The 25,250-nt window shown below is 39.9% G+C and overlaps 1 protein-coding gene across 1 annotated transcript in view; it reads right to left on the reverse strand.

The window, feature by feature from the left end:
* Positions 1-7,296: 7,296 nt before the first annotated feature.
* MICU2 (mitochondrial calcium uptake 2) overlaps positions 7,297-25,250 on the reverse strand; it is a 64,312-nt gene continuing 46,358 nt past the window's right edge. Inside the window, exons 6-12 of the mRNA XM_053385864.1 lie at positions 25,128-25,210; positions 20,541-20,606; positions 17,716-17,813; positions 11,247-11,418; positions 10,169-10,277; positions 9,433-9,590; positions 7,297-7,957 (exon numbers count right to left, since the gene is read on the reverse strand). Coding sequence (XP_053241839.1) covers positions 7,853-7,957; positions 9,433-9,590; positions 10,169-10,277; positions 11,247-11,418; positions 17,716-17,813; positions 20,541-20,606; positions 25,128-25,210 — 791 coding nt within the window. The 3' untranslated portion in view covers positions 7,297-7,852. The remainder of the gene's footprint in view (positions 7,958-9,432; positions 9,591-10,168; positions 10,278-11,246; positions 11,419-17,715; positions 17,814-20,540; positions 20,607-25,127; positions 25,211-25,250) is intronic.

Consider the following 25,250-nt stretch of genomic DNA (forward strand, 5'->3'; position numbering starts at 1 on the left):
GCTCATGCACGTTAAAAGATAACAGTTACAGAGAGAAATAAAATACAAATGAGCATAATGGATTAGACTAGTTTATTCTTGCTACAGTTAGACACCACACATAAATTCACTTGTACATCCCCATCTACGCCTATTAAATTTCAAGTGCTTTTTGAAATCTGCAATGAATTTAACAAGTTCTGTGTGTGACATACTTGCTCTGACTGAACAGTAAATCTATTAATTTCTCACGATTCCCTTCTGAACTTTAACAATAATGGTAGAATACATCTCCATTGTACTTTCATATACATTGTACTTTCACACTGCAGCAAAAAAAATAAATGTGCAAGAGTCTTCACTTCTGCTAAAAATATTCGCCCTAGGAATAAGACAGAGTTGCAGAGTTTGACGACAGGAGAATGGGCCTTTTCAGTAGTGGTTCCACATTTGTGGAATGCTCTCCCCAGGGAAACATGCCTGGTGCCATAACAGCCTGATTTTTGGCACAAGGCAAAAACATTTTTGTACCTCCAGGTTTATATTTTTTAGTTGCAAGGATAACTCAGTGGCCTTTGTTGTATTCAGCCTTGATGTGGGGTGGATAGGACTTCTTTCTTTAAAATATATTGTTGGATGGGTATTTTCATCTTCGTTGCCGTTTTTATCTGACTTTCAAGTCTTTATTATTTTATTTTTACGGTGTAAATTGCTTTGAGGCACTTGAGTACAAAAATGTACTCAAGTGAATAATGTAATAAAAAACAATCACCTGGTAGTGTACACACACTATTTGCATATCAGAAATTAGAATAGCATCCTCTGTGTATCATAAGATGGCACAACACCTTGGCCAACCTTAGTGGAAAGAAGTGGTCTCATCTTCAAAGAAGCTGCAGCCCTGTTCAAAATATAAATTAAGCAGTAAAGGGACCAAAATACATCTTTGCTGGACTACCTTTGGGACTGGAGTCTTAGCTGATAGTTGACGATTGGCTCCTATCTTAGCTTTCAAGGTCATGTCGGTATACAAATTCCTCATGCAGTTCAAAAGCTTAGTATTGGTACCCTAGCAGACCGGTCTGGTCCATAGCCAGTTATGAGGTACTGAGTCAAATGCTCCTCTTACAATATCAGAAAGGCAAGATTATGTTACTAAAATAAGAGTTAGGTATGTGCTTTGACTTGTAGACCATAAATAGTTTATTAAGTATTCTGTCAAGACCCCCTACACTTTCCAGTCTGATATAAAATAAATGTGAGAACCATTGCCTTAGAGCTGTTGTCTTCAACCTTTTCAGACCCAGGGTCCCATCTTTAACCCAAACATGTGTTTGGGGACCCTTTTCTTAATCCTTTACCATATATTATATGGAGGAAGCACTCCTGTTGTGACCTACCTTGGATCAGGCTGTGGCCTGATAGCAGGTCCTGACCTACCAGTTGAAGACCAATGGCTTTTAACAGCTGGGCCCCCCCAGATGTTTTGACTTATGCCTCGCATGACCCCCAATATCATATTGCTTTGCCCGCTACTGGCATGTGGCTCCCACAAGGTTGCTCATGAGGCAATGTGGCCCTCAGGCTTAAAATGTTCCCTACCACTGCTTTGCACACGCGCACACACACAGCCCTTTCTTTTTAGCTGAGGTGGGTAGGTATATTCAAGTTTATAGCACAGCAGCAGTTTGCCCATTTACAACACTATCTTAGATACAAATATGCCGCTTATTTGGTGCTGGGGGGTGCAGCTAAAGCAATTTTGGATCTCATGGGCCTTTGGAATAGGCACCATCCAACAGAATATTTATTCTCTATTACTCCACAGACATTTTAGGCCACACTATTTTTTTAGTGCCTAATCAATTTTTACAATTCACAATAACTGTTGGAATTGGTCCTCTTAATTTTACAAACTATTGGCCTGTCGTATTAAAGGTTACTATTGCAGTCTTAAGAAAAAGAGGCCTCTCTCGTGCTTAACACAGCTTTAATGCAGATTAGATATCTGAGAGCAGATGTAAGGGATCTCTACAAATTATTTGGGAAGCATTTAAGGCTTTTTTTGAGAGAGAGAGAATCATTATTCACACCTCGTATAAATGAAAAGACAACGAATCTGAACTATTTATTTTGGAAACTCTTTGGATATAATGTAGAACCAGGTTTGCAACACCAGATTTATAATAAAATTAAGCACTAGGAAAGCAAGCGGGCCAGTAAACTCCCAGATTTCTGCTTGAAACAGCAGAAGTCCAAGAATATTACTCTGATGCATGATGCTAGAGGGGCAGATTCTTGTAATGCCAAAAAGCATTTAGACACAATTTTTATAAATCCTTTTACCTGGCTGATATCAATCCTGCTAGGACAGAAATACAGAACTTGCTTGATACATTGGCTTCCCTGTACTACATGCATCAACAAACTTTTGCCGCATTCATAAGTAGACATAGGAACAAAATATAGAATTGAAAATGGTAATAAAACTTTTTCGACTAGATGATTTTAATGTGGAACAGTATAAAGCATTTAAGGGGTAGATTATCCACCTTGCATGCAGAAGGTCCCAGGTTCAATCCTAGCATCTCCAGGTAGACTGGGAATGTCTCAAGCCCTGGAGAGGCGCAGCCAGTCCGTGTAATGACTCACTAAAGGGCAGCTTCCCATGTTCCAATTAACTATTGCTTTGTCCATCAAAGTTGTATTTCCCTTGGAGGGCTAGGAAATCCCAGTTTCATCCCTCACTTGATATACTTACTGTGTCCCTATTTTCAAGAGTGGAACCTATTTACTGTAGACATGCTTACTGAATATGCACACCTGTTTTAATTCTAGTGTCTCAGTCTTCATGGCAGATATCAGACTGCCAGTGGTTGTGTGTGTGTTTCTTGTGTGTCTTTCAACAGAAGTATTGATGTTCATACTTGAAGCACACATCGCCATCTTGAACATGCACACCAACTTGTTCCTGTATCTCAAAAACTCAAGGCAGATACAGTAATGGGGTTCTCCGATGGTGTTAACATTTCCCATGTTCCACTTGAAAAAGCGTGCCGAGGTTGAGCTCATACTGGAACGAAATGTAGTATTCTGTCCTGCACATATTCCATTATAGTATTTCTGCATTCAGTGAGGATTTTGACCCACATACTGAAGTCCCAGGTGATAGACCCTATCAACTTCACTTCATTGGTTTTCTGTGCTACTCACTAGAATCAATATGAGCTTATCTAGTGAAATGTACTTGTATTTGGCCAGAGTCCAAAGTTCCTCCTCTGCATACACGGCAGCTATTTATTTTGTGCAAGGAGAACTTTGAGCAGATACCTTGTGTGAGGAAAACCAGGTTGCTTCTAGAGGAGTTTGCTGTGTATGCAGAAGCATATTTTGGACAGCTAAATAAGCTCATAGCTCCTGCAGTTCTTACGTGCTCATGGCTATAACAGCAAGAACAGCATTTCATCTCTCTGAGTCTCTGACTTATTTATTTAAAGCATTCTACCCTACTTTTTCCAAGCAAATAAAGCAGTTTCCAGTGTAACCAAACCAATATAATACAATATAAATACAAAAATACAAATGAAATTAATGAGTCATGAAAGCAATTAACAAACTTTATAAAAACATATTTTTGTTTAAACTCTTTGAGTTTAAACAAAACCAGTTTAAATGACCAGCTCTATTATTTTTGGGTAAACACCCAGATCCTGATCATTGTTAATACGGTCAGAAACTGCTCACCACTGCTTCAGTGCTGATCATTGCCTCAGGTGAGCTCTGAGTCATTACAGGCCTTAGTTAAAAACTTACCCAACTGACCCAACCCAGGCTCCTGGGCAGTAAGGAGTATAGGAGGGCTTTCTGTCTCAGTGGAGCTTTGTGTAATAAGGTCTACTGGAGCACTGATGCGCCTTCTGAGTCTAGTCTGTCTTCTGGTTTTCCCTCTGCCCCAGATTGCTCTTTGGTCTTGAGTTCTGGCTCCAGAAATCCCTTACGAATACAGAAGTTCCTTATACCAAGCAACACCATTTACACTATTTGGAAGCAACTGTCCAAGGTTTAGCAGCAGCTCTCCAATGGTGGCAAAATGACCTCTTTGAAGATTGGAGTTTATGACAGTCTGGAAAGCCTTCTTCAGCCTAAGGGTCAGGTCAATAACTACGTAGCCTCCCCTGCATGGGCCATTTTTAAAAAAGCGGCCAGGGCCACACACACCTGTTAATCACTTGACATTATGATGTCAGGTGGGACTTGCTTGTCAGCTGATTGGTACTGACAGCAAGACCTGCTTTGCCTGTTTGTCAATATTGTTTGGATTCAAACTGTTTCTTCAAGCTGACCTTTTTCCTCTGCAGACCAGCAAATCTGTCTGTAAAGCTGGCCTACATTGGGGAAATGTTGGTTTGCAGGGGTAGCTTTAATCCGGTTTGTACTTGCCAATGGACTTCAAGGGGCTTGCAGTCAGCACTGGCCAGTGAGCCCTGCTTGTCAAGAAACTGTTGAGACTTTAAGCTCCTGTTTGCTCTTTGCTGCTGTGTCTTTACTTGCCCCATACCTGCCATATGATGACACAGGTGTGGGCCTGGGTGAGGAAGATGGCCTCATAAGCCAAATTAGGAATCTTGTGGGCTCTTAATTAAGTCACAAACCAGAGGTTCTCTATCACTGATCTACAGCCAAGTATATATATTTTTAAAGCTCTTTCAAAAGATCTTATATTTACAGTGACTTGACCCTTATTACTTAATGACTTTAACATATATAAACTTTTATTAATATGCTGCTGCAGTGCCAAAAAGTCACAACACTGGATGAGAACTGCATTATACATTAGAACATAAAAAAGCAACGAGGTATGATAAAGAGCATTTATCATAAATTTATCAAGAGCATTGAAATAAATTATGCATTTTGAAAGCATGCTTAAATGCCCTTGCTCAAGGCCTAGCTTTCTCTGGATTGCACCCACAGGCTAAATTTAGATATTCATGGAGGTTTTCAAGCAGAGGTTGGATAGTCAGTCATTTGTCATGTATGATTTAGCTGAGATTCCTGCATTCAGGGGGTTGGACTAGAGTTGGGGTCCCTTCAAACTCTATGATTCTATGAGCATATTAAACACGGACATTTTCTCTCCCATTTTAGAAACCATCAAATTAGTCTCTGAATGTTGACTCTGGAGAGGGACTATTAGAAAACCTAGGGCTCCACCTTGTGGGAGATTGGTAGTATTTTATTTCCCAAACAAAGATGCAAACATAGGTACTTAAAAACAGGTATGCCCCAAGGTATATGCATAAAGAAAATTACAAAAAGAAGGGTGTGGGGACAAAAGAAAGATGCAGATTTCTGCATATGCTAATTTACAGGTGTTGGTGCAAACATATCAATAATGATTATACTTTGAACAGAAATGTTGTATTGGGGAAAGGCTGTGACCAGGTGACCTGTGTGGCTGCTCCATCTGCTGCCCAGAGGAACTGTCCTAATTGCCCTAAAGGTTGATGGGCAACTTCAAAGCATCTGCTCTCCTTTCTTATGGTTCTTTATCTATGAACTGGACTTGACATATTCTCTATGAAACAGGACATGTGACCACCCAACGTACTGAATTTTTGAATCATTTCCGGAGAAAACAGGCGACAGGACTTTGTGAACCATGAGCTGTTCTTAACGAACCACACGGAAGAACAGGCTGGAGTCTAATTATCTTAATTAGGCATGTGGACTGTGCTATATGGGTGCAGCAGATGACACCAATCACTATTCCAAGGCTGCATAGCTCAAAATAATCTGGAGTGAACTGCTAATAGAGGATTTTGGGTGGCAGGGAGTTATTGTACGTTGAAGTAGAGACATAATGGGTGGCAGCAGAGTCAATGATAGCGGCCATTCAGGCATTTCCTCTCCCCCCCCAGGTGAATAAATTACTGTGCCATAAATATACACAGCACTGTGTCAATCATTTCCACTAGGAAAGTACGATAGCAAATAACAGACACAATTATGTTTGCTCAATTTATTACAGGGCTGGCCAAGCTTTTGTAGTCTGAGGACCACATGCCAGTGTTGGATATGGTCAGTCTAGGCATGCATTCACCCAAGACATAATCACACAGCACTCTCTCCCACTCATGCATATACCCTCGCACAAAACATGCAGATGTATACGCAAGCGCATGCATGCACCCACCCATCCAGAATTTCTAGCCCTCTCCTCTCCAGCACAGAAACACTGCCTTTTACTTTCAACACAGTAGTTTTACATGAAGGCCATTACAAGAATAGCATAAGAGGCTAGGACTCTGACTGCCAGCAAGTCCTGTTGCCATGACTACAATATACCACTTGCTTTTGGGGCTGTCTGATACTGACCAACTGGGCTGGGAATGATGGAGCTACTGCTTGGGTCCAAGGGTCTCAGAAGAACCGCTGGGGCAGGGGCTGTCATCTCTCTCTTCTTCACTTTCGCTCTGGCCCAGTGCTCAGCAGAGAACGGTGGCTGCAGCTGCTGCTGTCTTTATTGCACCAGAATGCCTTGCCCTTCTGGATTAATGAAGATGCTGGCAGCTCCTTCACCCAGCTCTTCTTTTTTTATATATGTTTATTGGTTTAAAAAACTGTGTAACAGAAGTAATCAACAGAAACAGCACTTCTCTGCTCAGTGGCGGGCTCAGTGCTGCTCTCTATCACCACCCACCATCAGGCCACACTACCAGGGGAGGCAGCAGGAGGAATGGGGAAGCTGTGATCACCCAGCTGCTCAAAGCAGCGAATGAAGTGGCTACAGCTATCCCTGCCTTCATTTCCAGGTGAGGGGGAGAGACGACGGTGGTGGGGGTTAGAGAGATCCTTGCCTCAAATATGGCAACAGCCCTGTCCCCAGCAGACTGAATTTGGCTCAGAGGCTGCTGGTGTCTAAATTACAGATGGGCATTGCACAGTTTCTCATTTGTATTCAAGTTAACTTCCCTCCCATTTCTATTTATACTAAAGTTAGAGGTCTAGTTAAGTCCCCCTCCCAATTTCAATCTCTTTTCTCCTGAAACAATCAAGACGCTCATTGCTCTGCAAAGCTGAACCACTACGGACATAGCAAGCCCATAGAGAAAAGGTAATTGCCAAGCTCAGTGTCAAGGATGGCCAAAAGCTATTTCATTTATATCTACCAAAAGACACTTTATTTTCCACCCATTTCTTGACTGCATGCAACTTTTTGTCTATACAAATTCACACCATTTACAATCTTCCAGTTTATGTAAACATGTTCCTATTTCCAGGCTGGAGTGAGAGATGCAAAGCATACTGCAAACAGAATAGTCAAAAATATATTTGTATAAATTAGAAGAAAAATATACAGGAATATACAAAGTTTCAGTCCAGTAATTGTTCAGAACTAGTGAAATCTGTGAGGCAGCTGAGGATTGTAGTTTTAAAATGATTGTTGCTTTATAAAATTCATTCTGGAGTTGTAGGTTTCAGGCTTTTCTTCTTTCTGGTCACAGGATATCCTTTTAGGTCTTTCAGCCCTGTTAACAGAACGTGCTTTTCTTATGAAACAAATGCAAAATGAGAAATTTCTACTAAATTCCAGGTAGACTGATCAATTCAGGGATTTTGATAGTATCCATTTTTTAGAACTTCAGTACTATTGGAAATTAAAACACCTTATGAAATCTGGAAATTGTAATAGTCCCCCATCAATGGTGATTATACTGATAAATACTGTAGAATTATAATGAGAAAATAAATTTGTTCAACACTCAATTGTATAAAGATATTCTATTCTATCAAATAAAGCCATTATGTAAACAAACATACACCAAAAGCAAACCCAGACATTTATAGTTGTAAAATGATGCTCTTTTTTCTAGAAGGGACTTTTCCCAGTTTGTTTCCAGACTTCTTTTGCTCCTTTAATGCTCTCCCTTTTCACACATTTCCAGTAACCTGGAACTCCTTGCTGCTGAGGCACCTGTTTTTGTTTTTAATAAAAAACAACATTAATTACCACACTGCATTTAAGTTTCATTTTTTTTAACTGGCTATACCAGATAAGAGAGGCAAGGCAATGGCTTCGATGAAACCCAATGACATTTGGTCCTTCCCCACCAAGAGCTGTCTCTGGAGTGGCCATTCCAGCTAGTCATTACGAGTAGCTAGAAACAAGAGTACTTCATCTGCTTATTTTTGTGTTCCTCCCCAATCCTCTTATTCATTTGTATCACACTTTGAGTACACTCACAGAAGCAGGACAGCAAATAAACAGACGATTGAATATGATGAATTAAGTTATTTGGACTTGCCCCATTAACCTTGATCCATTATGGCCATTAGAAACCTGGCTGCTAACTTCCATGGAGTTGGGGATAAAATCCCTAACACAATTATTAATGGACAGTAGCCAACTAACTCATCCCATCAGTGTAAATATTTGCTCTTGTGCAATGAAACTTTATTTCATCCCCTGTTCTGGGGATATTCTCTTCTTGTTATCTTGTATTTTTATGTTGTGAACCACCCTGAGATCTACAGATGAAGGGCGGTACAGTCATACCTCGGGTTGAAGTTGCTTCAGGTTGAGTGCTTTCGGGTTGTGCTCTGTGGTGACCTGGAAGTAACGGAACGCGTTACTTCCGGGTTTCGCCACTCGCACATGTGCAGACAGTCAAAATGACATCACGCGCATGTGCGGAAGCGACGAATCGCGACCCGCACACACGCGGGTTGCGTTTGCTTCTGGATGCGAACAGGGCTCCGGAATGGATCCTGTTCGTATCCAGAGGTACCACTGTATACAAATTTAACAAAAACAACAACAACGTAATTCTACATCAAGTGTTATGCTGGTAGATTTCAATCTGGTTATCAGTTCCCTTGATAGGTTTTCACTGTATGTGTGGGTTTAAATTTTAGGGTCTAAGAGAGAGACCTCTTTGAAGCTAGGAAAAAGTTCTCCTCACAAAGCAGATGGGCATATTTTGGTCTTCTCCTGTGGGGTCTGTCACACCTTATTGTTGAGCCATCTGGGCGTTACTAATCTAAGCTTTTGGCTTACTAGAGTCTCTGGCATGGAGCACTTTCTCACTCTTGGTCTCTGCTTGTGCTAGCACTGAATGATAGTGGTTAATCTGGTAGATGTGTGTTATATGTTGGTATGGAGGTTTGTGCCTCCCTTCATCAACTGGATGTTCAGTGAAATCTAATGAGCATACATCAAAAGCAAATAACTTAATAGGCTAGCTAACTGTTCCATAAAAAGTTCATCTTAATAAGAAAACTCTTTGTTTTTAATTCCACCTTAAAAGCAGTAGCCCTGTAAAATTTCCACAATTACCTATTTTCACAAACTGCTCCCACTAGGATTATACGGTCTATATGCTGGCACCTTGACTGATTAAAAACAGTTACTCCATTAAACATTCTATTTTAGGAATAAGGCTTCATTACCCTTAAGCCTCGATGCATCCTGTTTTTTAGGACTCCAAGGAATTCTGCATGGCTGAGGCAATTGTCTCCATCCAAATCAAAGATCTTGAAGACGGTGTCCAAAACATTTTCGGAGAGTTCCTGTCCTGTAACAGCTTTCACAGCTCTCTTGAACTCGGCTAATAAAAGCACAACACACCATACATTACCATTAAAACGTAAAATAACTAGGGAGATTATAGATCAGTTTACGGAACTGAATAGTGGAAAGATCTATAAATTTAACAAATAAACTATTCCTTCTGAGTGCAAAAACATAATTTGAATTGTGTGATCAAATAAACTATCAAAACATTGCATGCTAAGTCCTTAATATTAATTTTTCAGCTTCTTAATGGGATCTAATCACTACTTCTTGTCTTGAAGAATGGAAGAAGACAGCAAGCTGCCATCTTTCAGTTCCAAGTGCAGGCAGCAGTCATGGCTGGTGATCAGCTGTAGCGTCTCCCAGCTGACAAAGGAGGAGTAAATGCCAGGGAAAATTCCTACTGCCGCTTCTCCCAACCACCAGTAAATAGTGATCCATAATCTTCAACTGGTTGTCCAAAACAAGTAGCAAGGAACTGAGAAGGACTCAGAATCCTTTTATAAAAGGAGAAAACACCACATGACACAGGTTTATAGCACACATTTTCAGAAGTCAGTTGCAAAGTGTATTTTCTTAACATTCTGATGTGCAAAATTATGTACTTCTTACCTCGTTTAACAGGGCGGCTAGCTACCGTGAACATTTTCAAGGCAATTGAAAAATCTTCTAGGCGGTTTGTAAACTGGCAGAAAGTCTTAAATTCCTCCAAACTGATACTCTGAAATAATAATAATAATAATAATAATAATAATAATAATAATAATAATAATTTTTTATACCCCGCCCTTCTTGGTTCAGAAAACTGGGCTCAGGGCGGCTAACAACAAATTTAAAATAATTGATGCAACAAAAAACATCAAGCAAAAAGCATAAAATACAGTATAAAACGTGAATAACAATAAATTCAGAATTCAAAAATCAATTTAGGGGGGAAATCCATCCAATAAACATTAGATGATCACCAGGGCTAGCTGGCTAAATTAGTCCTATTTGGGCCAGTGAGGAGACCAGGGGAGAATTAGCTGTGGGATCCCAGAGCGGGTAATCTTCATAAAAAGGGGAGGGGGAGGGAAGGAAGGGGAATAAAAGATCAGGCTAAGTTCAAATTGAAAGCCAGGTGGAATAGCTTTGTCCTACAGGCCCTGCGGAAGTAAGTTAAATCCTGCAGGGCACTGGTCTCATGGGACAGAGCATTCCACCAGTCGGAGCCATCACTGAGAAGGCCCTGCCCTGGTGGAGGATAATCTGACTTCTGAATAGACCTACTTAATTTATTTTTAGGTGAGTGATTCAAAACTAAGCATTTTCTTAAGGCATTTAATATTATTATAAAGTTGTGGTGTAATGGATAGAGTGCTGGACTAAGACTTGGGAGACCAGGGATCGAGACTCTACATAGCCATGAAGCTCACTGGGTGACCTTGGGCCAGTCACTGTCTCTAAACCTAGCCTACATCCCAGGGTTTTTGAGAGGATAAAATGGGGAGACTGAGAAGCATTGACATCACTGAACTCCTTGGAGGAAAGGTAACATATAAATGTAATAAAAATTATGAAGTAAAGGTGAGAAAGACTGGAACAACAAAACAAGTAAAAATGAATGCCTTTGCTATACTTTAGATTTAGGAAGAATGTTATTCAATTACACCAGAAAAAAGCCAATTTGGTTTAGAAACTCCATACGCACCTCTCCTGCTTGAATTCTTTCCTTCACATTTTGCCAGTAAATTTCATTGTTCTCTTGCTCAGTAAAATACAGCAACCACTCTACAAAATCCTCTTTTCTCATGAAGGCTAGACCTTTGGAAAATTGGATGAATTCCATCTCTTGCACCTCTGTTTGTAAATCCTGCATAAATCTAACAAACAATAGTTGCAACTTAATTCCTTTCATAAGTAGAGAATACGAACCATTTCTTATAGTAAAGATAATGCTTTCACGTTTATAAGGAACTCAAACACTGCACATAAGCAAGATCGCCTTGAGGTTCACTGTTTTCTCTCACAGCTATTATGCAGTGAAAATGTCTCACCTTAATTTTCCAAAAACTAATCAGGTAGAAAACACAACACACAAATTGTTGGTTTCCAGGTCTCAATAGCAGGAACTTCCATAACTCAATAAGCTGAGATGATTTAAGTTGCTCATTGTGAGATAAAGATATACTTTCAATGCATAATGTAGTTTTAACCTTTCCAATTTTGTAATGTTGTCTTTTAGCAGTTCTACCAGTAGGGAGCACTCTGAATCTATGTACGTTTATGAATGTTGTAGCAGCAAGCTGTGTGCTGAAAAAAATTGCTGCTACACATATGCATAACTCTTACCTGAGTGGGAAAGGATATTTAAACATGGAAGTGGCATAAAACTTGTAGCAGCCAACTAGACAGTAAATGGAACAACAAAAAGACTCACATAGCTTTAAAATTGAGAGTATTTGAGGAAAGCTGTAAACAAACAGAATAGGGGAACAAAAGGTGCTCCAATAGTCTTTAAAAGGAATAATGATTGATTAGGCACAAATAACAGTTAACAATTATTACCCAAGTGCTCTGCCTCAAAAATCCTTTACTTTGATATAAAGTAGTCCATAAGTATTTGAGAACGTTACAAAAAATAACTTTATGTAACAGTAATTATTATTATTATTATTAATAATAATTTATACCCTGCCCATCTGGCTGGGTTTTCCCCTGCCACTCTGGGCAGCTCCCAACAGAATTAATGATAATAATAATAATAATAATAATAATAATAATAATAATAATAAAGTGATAAAACATCAGACATTAAAAACTTTTCTAAACAGTGCTGCCTTCAGATGTCTTCTAAAAGTCAGATAGTTGGTTTTTTCCTTGACAACTGATGGGATCCAAATATTCATTTGGTGGGGGAAATCTTATTTATTTCTCTATGTTACTAAGGCGGGGCAGGGGGAGAAGAGAAGGAGGACCTCTTCTGTAGGAAAACTGATCAAAACCTTTGCCTTTCCTTGTCCCGATAAATAAAGAGAACATAAGAATGATGTCACCTAAAATATGTCACTTTTGTCACTGGAATGAAAACTCTGCCAGTTGTAAGAGGCCAACTATTTTTGCAAGTTTGCTTCCAGAACTTTGAACACATTTTAAAGATCCACAGCAGGGGTGGGGAATCTCTTGCACATGCACCAACTTGCAGAGGCATCAAAGGGGCTTCTTGTAACTGCCAATCAGTTGACTGGCAGTTACAGTGACTTCTTTGGGGTTTCAGTCACTTGATGTCACAACGACATCAGGTGATTGACAGGTGGGTGGTCCCACCCACTGGTTAAAGTTGGCCTGCATGGGGTGATGGAGATTAGGGTCTGGTCTGCCTGAAGATGCAACCGCCCATAGTCTAGAAGGATAAGGGTAGGAGATGACTTTTGCCGAAATCCCCTTCCCTCTGTACCCCCTTGAAAATATTGCTCTGGCGTGTGGGAGAGACAATCTGGAGTACCATATGAGCAGAGCAGAGGGTTTGGGAGATCAGCCAAAAATGTTGTGTCATCCCTGAGATCCTCTGCTCAACCCCAGTACCCTTTGAGAAAAGAAGGAGCCAACCCATTTGGAGAAGATTAGTCAGGATACAAACCAATGATTTCAACAGGGTCCAAGTTTAACTAACTGAGCCTGGATCCGATCCAGTGCTTCTAACTCCACTTCCAAAGAGAGTCACACCTGAAAACTACACCCCACCCCAAAAGACTCACATTGTTGAAAGCCAAAGTTTACAAAAGTTTGGGACAATTTTTTAAAATAAAAAAATACACATTTTAAATCACCAAGACAATTATCAGCTACAGAATACGGTTTGCTCGGCAGTATCTGAAGCCTTTCAAGTGCGTGTGTTGATTCTTCCACCAGGAATTTGGAACCAACTTAATTTAATTCCTACTTAAAGCAACAATAAGGGAAATATTTATTGGGTGAGCTGAGGGAAGGAAAGGAGAATGTAAACCTGGAAAGAATCCCCTGGGGAAAATAATATACAAAAAGACCCTAACTCAGAGACTATGAAAAGATAAATTAGAGCTGGAATCATCATTTTAATAAAGTTAGCACAGACAGTGGGAACAGGTATATTGAATACAATGAATACAATTCATATGAACACTGCGGTATGTAACACTTTTAGGTGACCCAAAGCCTTCCTTTGGGGGATTTGTACCAATTAGGAGCAAGGCCTTCTTGGTCATGGCACCTTGTCTATGGAATACTATCTCCCATGAAGCCTATAAGGCCAGCTTTCAGCTAATGGCCTTCAGCTGGGTTTGGGGTGGTGATGATTTCTTTTGTTTTTCCATGCTATCTTCTCTGTCAATATTATAAATATTATAAATTACATTCTACTTTATTTGCTTTTTTGATGGTTTAGAAGTCTGGATTTAACCAGTCCACTGTTGTAAGCTGCCTGGCAGGCCTACGGAATGGAAAGACGTGTTCTAAAAAATTATGTTAAAGCCCCAGCTACTTTTCTGGCACGCCTCTGCTGCAGCTGTTGCGGAAGTGCAGAAAACAGCTAATTCATAAAGAAAGTTTTCAAATCCTTTTGTACTGTTTGAATAATACTAACAAGGAGGAAGCCAAAATCTGCACAGAAGTGCAGTATTTAAAAATAAGTATTCAGAGACTTCAGAGGAGAATGTCGGTTGCACTAGTTAATTCTGACCAAAAGCTGGAACAATAACTCTGGAAGGTACAAACAGTATCAATAATCTCTTATCAATTCCCTGCCAGCTAGACCTGGCCCTGAACTCAGCAAGCAAATGGACTAAGGTCCCACTAGGAAGACTCAAACCAACTTGAAGCTAGTTTGACAGATAGTATATACCACTGGTGTGCGGATGTTAAGCATGCAGATCAAGCAATTTGCTACTGTAAATGGTTAAAAAGGAAAACAGGAACGGTATGGAGAGCAAGGGAGGGGGAACCACACTCAATACACAGAAGCGACTTGCCATGTGGCTTAGTTTAAAAAGTGGATTCTGCAAGGCAGGAAACAAAGCACAGCAGCCTTGAGCTAAGTGTTGCAAAGCAACAACAAATCACTCTGGGAAGTGAGAGAATAAATAATAAAAGTTTTGTTCCTGCTTTTTTCTTTGGGGGGGGGGGATAACTCACCTACTAATCACAGGTAAACACCATTAAGCTTTATGAATGAACCCCCGCCCCAATTTTAAGGAACGTAAATTACACAGGTAACTATATCTGAAGCAGCCTAATCAAATGTAATCACTCCTGCTTTCTCTAGCTACTCCGCTGATCAATGGAAAGCCTTTCTAACAAGAACTTGGAAAATGATAAAAGCATTTACCATCATTTCCCCCCTGCCTTTGACAATGATCTATGTCTGTACAGCTCATCAGTCATCTCTTGTAAAAACATCATGGCACTTTGATCAGAAAGCCAACAATGGCTTCCCATGTGAGGTAGAAATGTTGTGAAAAGCCATCAGATAGAAATCACATTTTCCCCGAACAATAGAAACACAGAAATGATGTGCTTGAGTTACTTGCAAATAAAATAATGTGAAAAGTGATATCTCCACTGCGCTTTTTTTTTTTTTAAAGACGCTGATCCTTTCATTCACCTTCCTATGCATTAAAACAAACTTTACTGTCAGGTCACAATGCAGATGGAGTGGGTCTATACGGATAGTGATAAGGAGACGCATTCCAAGTGCATGAAAAATAAATGCCATTGTTGAAAAATTACCTGTATTAAACCCGACACTTACCCAACAGCTTTAAGAGCAAGATGTGGGAGTCCAATTTTGATTACAGGCTTCTATCTGTGTGGTAGGCAAAGGTCTTAAACCTACATTTGCTGAATGTAGTAGGTACACAGTATTATCAGTGTTATGCCTCATTGGGTCAATGCAGGATTTTATCTAATTACCTGAGACATTCCAGTTCGCACTATAAATGCAAACAAGCTTTTACGGGTGCACTCTGGCCTTTGCTTTGTTAACAACCCCTACTGTAGAGAAAAGGGAGCAGAGGGAGTGCTAACTCAACAGAATTCTCAATATGTTTAAGAACTTCAAAGGCTTGTTTATTTGAAGGTTGGTGTGCACCTGAAATCAGTGGGAGGAAACGTTTTGCACAGCATTTGAAACACCTCTCCATTCTTGGCTTGGCTGAGAGGAGACAAATTGCAGAAAACCATGCTGGTCTGTTGGGGAGGGGGGCGGAAACCAAACGTTAGCTGGAGGGTAATACAGTGGTACCTCGGGTTACATATGCTTCAGGTTACATACGCTTCAGGTTACAGACTCCGCTAACCCAGAAATAGTACCTTGGGTTAAGAACTTTGCTTCAGGATGAGAACAGAAATCACGCAGCAGTGGCGCGGCAGCAGTGGGAGGCTCCATTAGCTAAAGTGGTGCTTCAGGTTAAGAACAGTTTCAGGTTAAGAATGGACCTCCAGAACGAATTACGTTCGGAACCAGAGGTACCACTGTAATCGTTTTCTATATGACTTTATCAGTCTCTCACATCCTTGTGGAGGAATTGTGGCCCACTCTTCTTTATGATGTTGCTTCAGTTCATTGTGTGTGTATTCACAATTTTTAGTTGAACTCCTGAGCCAATTTAGGTAGAAATACCTCCCAAGCTGTGTTTTCCAGGAGAGCAGTGATTTATAGAAGAACTCCTATGAATGACAACTAATATGTGAAGTGGCCTTGAGGGAGTTTCTTAAATAGAGTTAAAGTAGACAGACTTGATTTGCAGATGATTCTGCAAATAAAAGGATTGAGTTGAGTTAGCATACAAGTTTAAGTAACTAGGATATTTTTACTTAAACATCAGCCTAGACTTTCAATGGATGCAAAGTTTTAATGTGCTTTTAAACATCGCTTTAAAAGGCTTTCCAATATTAGTAATGCCAGTGGTAGCTATGGGTTGATTAAGATTGGATTTCATGCAGTCTAGGTTTAATATTTAGTTGGCTTTCCATATTTCCAAAACCTATCACATTTCAGTACTGGCTTTCTACACAAAGAATACACCAAGCAGTGTGCAACACAAAATACAAGTATTGGAAGCAGTTTGTAACACGGTGACATTCTGCATAAAAGACTAACAAGAATAAAAGGAGTCAAAGACTTCATCAATAGCTAAACATCAATGGTCTCACTAAACATTTAGGGCGATATCCAATGATGGTGTCTTACTTGCTCAAGCAATTTCTGATTACACAAATATTTCCCCTTCCTCCCCCATGTGCACTTCCAAGATCTGCTATGAAAGACTGGGAGACCCTGCAGAGTAGATGTGGGAGGAGCAACTCTGGGAGCAAAGTAAAATCCTGTCTCATGTGATGGTGATGTTGACTCTCACCCTCAGAAACAAGATTAGGCCAAGCAGGCTGCTGTGGGAAGAGCAACCCAAGCTTTTATAGCCACAGAGTAAATCTCACAAAAGGTTGGTTTCTCACCTGAGGTGCCTCTGTTGCAAAAAAAACAACCCAAACACTTTATAGAGGGTAATGAAATTCATTATGCATTAGTCTACAATTACTCATTTCTGAACGCTTAACTGTAGAACAAAAAATATGGTTTGCCCAGTTTTTCTATCCTAACAATGGAGAGATTGGGTAAACTGCAGTTTTTTGGTCTACGATACATTTAGGTGTCATCAACCTTTACAAAGTGATTTATTATTTTTTTTGCAGTAGAGATAAGCAGTATGCAGTCTGTCAAGTGATATTGTGACCTCAGCATGAGCCACACAAAACTGCAGCGCACATGGTAATAATCCCCATGGAATCCTGGGGACTGTGGTTGGTTGAGGGTTTCCTCCATGGTGTCACAGCTACAAGTGTGATCATAACCTCCTGGCAAATGTGGGTGAAGGCATATACATGTTGTTGTTTTCAATGTATACCCTGTCCTTCCTCCCAAAGGAGTCCAGAGACTCGATGGGATGTGGACAAGATGGCTGATGCAATTCCCATGGTGTGCTACTAAATATGAAAAGTTATTTGGGATCTCTTTGAGTTAAAATACTAAGACAAGCCAAAATAGTGAATTGTAGTATCTGATAGACAGATTGATCTGAAAAACTCACAACACAGAGCAAACCAAGATGACAACCGAAGCGTTAATTACTATCTTTTTTTGATGCTACCTGTGAAATTCACAGTAATGAAGCTTCTTTTTTCCTCCTCTTCCAAAGAAGTGGACCAGTAACATGGTATTAATATCAGGGTCTTCTGATTCTGGCTCCTGAAAAAATGCACATCAGTACTTTGTCAGAATACCTCTTGTGTTAAAGCTCTGCATAGGCTCAAGATCTACATTTCCCATTAATGATTAAATAATTCTACAAATGCTGTATATTTGAATTTTTCCTTATGGAAAAAAGGCCTGTAGAAAACAAACAATGTATTTCACATAGCTCAGCTATTCCATCCCTTTGAAAGGCTAAAGCCACAGACACAAAATACAATATTTTTAGATTATGTGTTTCTTTCACCACTTAGCCTAAGTCTCATTTCTTTGAACACAACAACACACTAAGCAATGTGGAGTCTATGGGGATTTCAATGTAATGTTCTTGTGACATCTAAATAGCCAGTGTGTATTTTACTCTGCTGAAGAGGCAAGATGAAAGACAGCCATCTATTCATAAGATTAAATACTAATGGTTATTTAGCTTTCAGTATAATCAACTAGTTGCATTAGTTCAGTGTATTTCATGCTTGCTGCACACATGACAACACATTTTATAGTTCAGGTAGCACTCTTCATTTGTTCCATGACACTTTTCACTAAATGAAGTAACATGAGCCATCTCTAAGCCACCCAAAAATTGTTCAGTATGTATGCTGTATTTTACAGTATTTTTAAAAATAAAAACTAAATAGAAATACTGCACATTTTAAAATACCAACAAAAACTTACATACTTATGCAAACCTAACAATAATGTAACTTCATAAATCGTTAATTATAGAATACTGCCACTATGTTTTTTATGTTAACACAGTACTTGAGAGAAAAAAAGATACACAACAAGATAATCCGAACTAGAAAGAAAACAAGATTTTGCAGGGGATATAGGAAAATAAACTTCCTAAGATTAAAAAACAATATTGCAAACCGAAATATATAGCATCTGATTTGCAGGTGATAAATGTTGACCAATCAGTAGTGTAGTTATTCAGTTTTTGTCTATTTTCCTGCACTCATATAATGAGATTATTTAATTATTATGGCATAATTTTATGGGGTCTATGGGGTGTTCTGAGAGGGGCAGTATCTCTGGTGGGGGACATATTATGCTCCTAGAAGGTGTTAGCATGAAGACCAGCCACACCCCGGGAATGGCTTCAACTGACCGACAAAGTGAGGATTATGGTTCTCAAACCGTTGTTGAGTTGTTATATCATTTATTTTATGAAACCTTAAAGCTGTAATATACCAGTTTGTGACCATTTTAAAGAAATTCTCCCAAATATCAGTATTTGAGGAAAACTGAATGCTTAATTATCATATTTTATAACTGATATTTCAATAGTAGGTCCGATGGCTGACTTCTAAAGTTGCGTGAGTGCCAGTTGAGCAATGGTCCTTCCTTCCTTCCTCCCCACCCCCACCGCATGCTCCTCAAATCTGCTCCAGTGTCCCCCAACCCCCCAGAGCAGGGGTGCCAATCTGAATATAATATGGGGAGGGGCAGGTAAGTCCATGTCATCAATCACAAGTCGTGGTGCACGCACACCATTTGAATGCCAATGTTCATCAAGTTTGGGGAGTTCCTGGCCCCCTCAAATATATTGGGGGTGCTGAAGAGCCCTTGGCCCCTAGGATTTGGCTCCTATGCCCTGCAGCAGTTTTTGTGGGCACATGGGGGGGTAGCAAGGAGAGGAGGGAAAGGTCCCATTGCATGAGCAGATGTTCATTCCGCTCATGAACAGACAGCACTGGATACAAACCATTGCCCCAAGCCAAATGAATCAAATTCTTTTACCTGTTCCACTTCTCATTTGTATTGTAAAAGAAGTGTGGACAATAAATGATTGTTATTCATTGTTATTTCAAATTCCATTGCTTTCTTTCACTCAGGTTATTTATGCATAAGAAAAATATGACTTGAAAGTCTTCTAGACATCAAACGTTAGCCCCATTCCATTTATCTTTTAATTTTATTTCTTTTAGACCAGACTTTGTTATGTAGTATTCTTAGGATAGCTTCCAACATGACATATAAAACAGCATATTATACAGAGTAAAATAACAATAGTTAAGACCATTTATTTTTAAAATTTAATACTAGATGTTTCTATCAATAGGTCTTGCATTTCTTCCATAAATCAAATTGTCCTAAGCTATGAGTAAAGCTTAGATCATGATGTCCAAGACTATTAATGATTTTAAAAAACAAATCTTTCCTTTGGAATTTACTTTAAATTCTCAAAAAATAGTCAATTAAACTGAGCTTCTCCTCTATAGTCTTAATATTTTTATTTGTCCATATAAGGCCAAGCAAAGTATTTATTTGTATTCTGATTTTGAAATATATGGCAGAGATGGTCTTGGATGTGGGGTTGAAGAGTAGAATAAGCTTTTTGACTCTAGTTAGTATTTTAATGTTTAGTACTTTATTGGCAGGGTCTGAAAGATTAATTTTAACTTGGGAAGTAGGGGTACCAAACTGACCTGGAAGTGCATTTATTGTTCTTTGATCAAGTCAGCTAAGTATAATACTAAAAGTCTCCCTTTAGACGTGACTACATATTAAATAAATGAATTCTTTTTCAATTGGAATTATTTTACTAAGAACATGCAAAAAGCAAGGTCAACTGATCAGATGCTTTCATTTAATGAAGCATCAGAGCTGACAAGGATGCAATCAGCTACAAGCTGTGAAAGGAATAATGTTTAAAAGATAACAGTGCATTAGTGCCAGAACAACCTGCTAGAAAGAAAATCACACTCTCTGAAGACCTACCTGAGATAGTGTTTCATCTCCTAAAGCTGTTTTAAGCTCATCTTGCGTCCCAATTATTTTCTGCAGCTAAAACAAAAGTGATATATATTTCCATTTACTATCTTCTTTTTCATACCAAAGCATTTTTAACAGATAGCTTCTTTCTCAGTGCTATTTACCATACACAAACTGTAAAATTCTCTGCACAGGTACCTTGAGTGCAAAGCCTTTATACACATTCGTCACATGTGATGGAGCTTTCACATTTATCCAGTGCCTTTCATTAAGGAATCTGGTAACACGTGAAATGAATGATCCACACACAATATTCAAGCATTAAAGATCACACTCATTTCTTTTTCTTTTTCTTTTAGATTTTCTTGGTTTACAAACGTACATGCCTTGTCTCTTTTTTTAGGTTGTACAGTTTTTCTTACAAATCAGTTACATTTGTTGTGAGACATTAGTGCTGAGTAAAGTACAGTGGTATCTCTGGTTGCAGACGGGATCCGTTCCGAAGGTCCGGCCAGATCCAAAGGTTTTCACAACCAGAGGACCGTTTCTGCACATGCGCACATGGCAAAACCCAGTCAAATACTTCCAGGTTAGCCACTTTCGCATTCCGAAGTTTATGTAATCAGAGGGTTACATAAATGGAGGTACTACTGTATACGGTTGAGGAAGAAGAGGAGAGAGAGAGGGGTGGAGGGGTGGGGTAGTGAGACATATTCTTTTATATAGTGTACATGTGGGGTTTTGTGTCAGCATCAACTGGGTAGGTTCTCTTTCTATTCATTTATTACATTTCCTTGGTAGTGAGAGGTATTGGGGGCAAGGTGTGGTTGGTTTTCTGTGGTTGTCTGCAGTGGGGTTTGTTTGCATTGGGGGGTGCTTGTTGGGTCAGGTAAGCAAGATTTATTCATAGGCTGTCGGTGGACTCTTGTCATTGTCTTGTCGGGCTGTGTATGTGATAAAGGGGATCCATACTGGGGTAAAGGCATCCTCTTCTATTTGTCCCCATGTCAGTTTCGGTTTATTGGTTAGCTTTTCTAGTAAGGCCATTTCCCATACAATTTGATACCACTGGTCCATGTTTACTACTGACAGGTCTCTCCATTGTCTGGCTATGAGGCTTCTGGCCGCTGAGAGTAGGTGGGTTATAAGCTCTGTATGATGTGAGTGGTCATAACGATCTTGAAAGATACTCAGTAGGACCAGTTCTGGGGTGAGTTCTAATACCTGTGTAATTATTTTGCATATCTCTTGTAGGACTGGTGTCCAGAAGGGTTGGATTTTAGGGCATTCCTCCTACATGTGGAAGTATGTGCCTGTGGAAGTGCAGCCTCTCCAACATCTTAGTGAGGTTCCTGGGTGTATCAGCACCAGTTTCCATGGCGTTAAGTACCACCTGTAGGTGAGTTTCAGAGTAAGTTCCTTTCTTTTTGGCTGATATGGACTTAAAGGGAGGTTTAGACCACATTCTAATCCATTGGGTAGGGTTAATTTCATAGCCTATGTTGGGCTCCCATTGTTCTTTAATTGCGTCAAGGGGGGTTGTGGGATTTTGGAGCAGTATTTTGTATATTGTGGATACCATCCCTTTCCCATGTCCCTCTGCTGTCAGAAGGTTTTTGAAGGTGGTCAAGGGCCTAGTGGCTGCTGATTTTACTGCTGGATTGTTTAAGAAGGCATGTAATTGATGGTGTGTTAGCCAAGGTATTTGGGTGTCCCATAGTTTGTCTTGTATTTCTTGCATTGGTATGGGTTTGTTGTTTTTGTAGAAGTCTTTTAGACAGTGTAGGCCTATGGCTTGCTAGGTTTTAATCTGGCGGTTTTGTGCTGCGTGTTGAAATAGTGGGTGATAGGCCAGGAGAGTTAGTGGGGATGGGAATGGGGATAGTTTGCCTACTTTTCCCCAACCTGTTCAGTGTTGTGGGCATTTTCTTTAGTTTGTTTTGGAGAAATGGGTATGCCGTAGTGGGGATAAACACACTCATCATTTCTGATACAAGCTTTCTGGCTGAATAACCACAAGCAGGTTGCATGAATGGAATTCTCCGCTGCAACCAATATTTCTCCTCCCTTCTGTCCAATTTTGGGTATTTCAATTGTCCTACTCCTACTTCAAATGCCCACAGAACTGGCCATGCTGTTCAGGAGGGCCTCCAACTCTCAGGGAAAGGCTTTTCAAGGGAAATGCAGGGAGAGGAAGGCTGACTGCTAAGTTTTCAGAAATCATGAAATATGCACAGAAATACATAAAAAAGGGACCAAAGCAGAGTAAGAACACGTAAGCCTTTGGAGGCCATTTTAAAGAAGTAATTCCTTCTAACACAGAAGTCAAGTTTTTAAATTGGCATAATACTTGGGCTATTAGTCTCTGGTCCAAACCTTGCTTCAGCCATGAGTTTGCGAAGCTTTGTTCTCTCCATCTCACCCTTCGCACTTGAAAGGTGCTATAATAATACTGACATGATCTACAAGGCTCAATGGCAGCTCATATGCTTTGCTCATGCAGAATGTCCCAAGTCTAGAAGAAGAAGAGTTTGGATTTGATATCCCGCTTTATCACTACCCGAAGGAGTCTCAAAGCGGCTAACATTCTCCTTTCTCTTCCTCCCCCACAACAAACACTCTGTGAGGTGAGTGGGGCTGAGAGACTTCAGAGAAGTGTGACTAGCCCAAGGTCACCCAGCAGCTGCATGTGGAGGAGCGGAGACGCGAACCCGGTTCCCCAGATTACGAGTCTACCACTCTTAACCACTACACCGCACTGGCACTTCTAGCTAAGGGTTCTCAGGCAGCAAAGCAGGAAAGGGCCTGGAGACCTTTGACTGCAGCTGCCATTCGGAGTAAGAACTGTGCTAGGCGAACCAATTGTTTGACTCTATATAAGACAGTTTCATAAGGTGCATTAAGACTGCATGTGAAATACTTACATGCTCACAAAGCACTAGTTTTGTATTGCTTATGCATTTTTTTAATGATCCAAGTATGACCTGACAATTTCGTGTCATACCATTCTTTAACAAGTTCAGATCCAAAAATAAGGTCTCCAGCAAATAAAGAAATCCATTTGCAGCTTACTATAAATCTCTAGCAAGTCATTCAGCAGACTCCTGGCAGCAACCTCTCTTTGGGAAACATTTGTAATTACATGTACTCACAAATCTCTTTAGAGGCTGGGTTACTAGCAAGAGATTTAGCACAGCACACTGCAAAGCTCACCTACCTTCCAGAGATGTTAGCACCAGTCCTCAAATGGACAGCAAAAATAAAAAAAACAAGGGACTTATTATTTACGGTTACAGCACGGATAGAGATAGAAAGCAGAGGATTTAGAGTTGCTTAGGAGAGGTGCTTTTAAAAGTATGTTTATCACTGGGAGACAAGCAGCGCATAACTTTCCCTTCGAATAATGTGATGCTCCCAAAGCCTGCTGCTTTATCATCCTTAGCCCTCATCTCCGATTCCTCATGCCAACACCAGGTGATCGTTTTGGCAGGTTAGGATTGAAATGACACTATTTCCCCTAAATAGTTTGCACCTGGCCCTGTCCAGTCATTAGCTGATGCGCACTGAAACCCAACACTGAACACAGCGACCCTTTTCCTAGCAGTGCATGCAGCAAGACCACCCATCTGTGGTCTGTTTGTTCAGGCAAGGCAAGCTGGGGGGGGGGGGAATACAGCATTATTTCCTCTATTTATCCCAACCTTTAATACTGTTGAAAGATGACTAAACAAGGGAACGGGGGACATGTGACAGAAATGTGCCAATGCACTAGCAGCTGCCATTTACAGCTATGGCAAAAGCGCTAGTAAGGTGAGGCAAGGAGTCATGGCTATACAAGGATTTTCCTTCCAAGTCATCCATAATCTGCCCTACCTTCATTTGAACTTGGGAGGGAGGGAGGGCACCATTTTCTTCTGCTGCCAGGAAGCCTGTTAGGTCCCCTAAGGGTTAATTCCACCACAGTGGTTGCATTTCTTTTTGGCACTGAAACTGAAGTAGCTCCATCCCCTCTCCAGATGGTCTCAACAGCAAAACACATTATCTTCTATTCAAATTAAAAAGGCTTGCACATTTGACTTTGACCTCAAGTGTGTATTTCATAGTATTCATAATAAAAAGGCTAAATATACCTTCTCTTTCCATTTCTACAATGGAAGCCTCTCTCTAGTGATGGATTTTCTGCAGTTTTGCTTGTATGGGTAGATATAGATCCGTCTATTCCACATATATAAATAATCGTAATTTTAAAATTAAATAAACTCTTAACCCTAGCTTTTGACACCAAAGCACTGTTCTTGATCAACCATGTTAGTTAAGGAACAGCAGGTTTGCTATACGTTCATTGCCACCTGTATCCAAATGTAAAAATAGGAAATCTGATTTTTAAAAAATGTTCTCGATTTAATTCAGAACTTCAATGAAAAAGGGTTGCAAAAGGTTTTAATTTCCTCAGTTGTTCAAGTGAAGACATGATCTCTTGTGTAAAAAGCAGATGAGGAAGGAACAGTCTTGATCAACTGCACTTTTCATTTTTAAATTATATGGTAATTCCATAAATTAAAAAGGGGGGGTTGAAAATACTGTCTTCCATACCTTAAAAAATTCCTTTTTCTCTAAATGTTCGTTGCCGTCTGCATCCAGCATTTTAAAAGCAATATGAAATCCAGTCTGTGGTTCTGCAATGAATCATAGCATACAGATTTATTCAGAAATATT

This window comes from Podarcis raffonei, chromosome 4 (genome assembly GCF_027172205.1).
Source record: "Podarcis raffonei isolate rPodRaf1 chromosome 4, rPodRaf1.pri, whole genome shotgun sequence".
Classification (NCBI taxonomy): domain Eukaryota; kingdom Metazoa; phylum Chordata; class Lepidosauria; order Squamata; family Lacertidae; genus Podarcis; species Podarcis raffonei.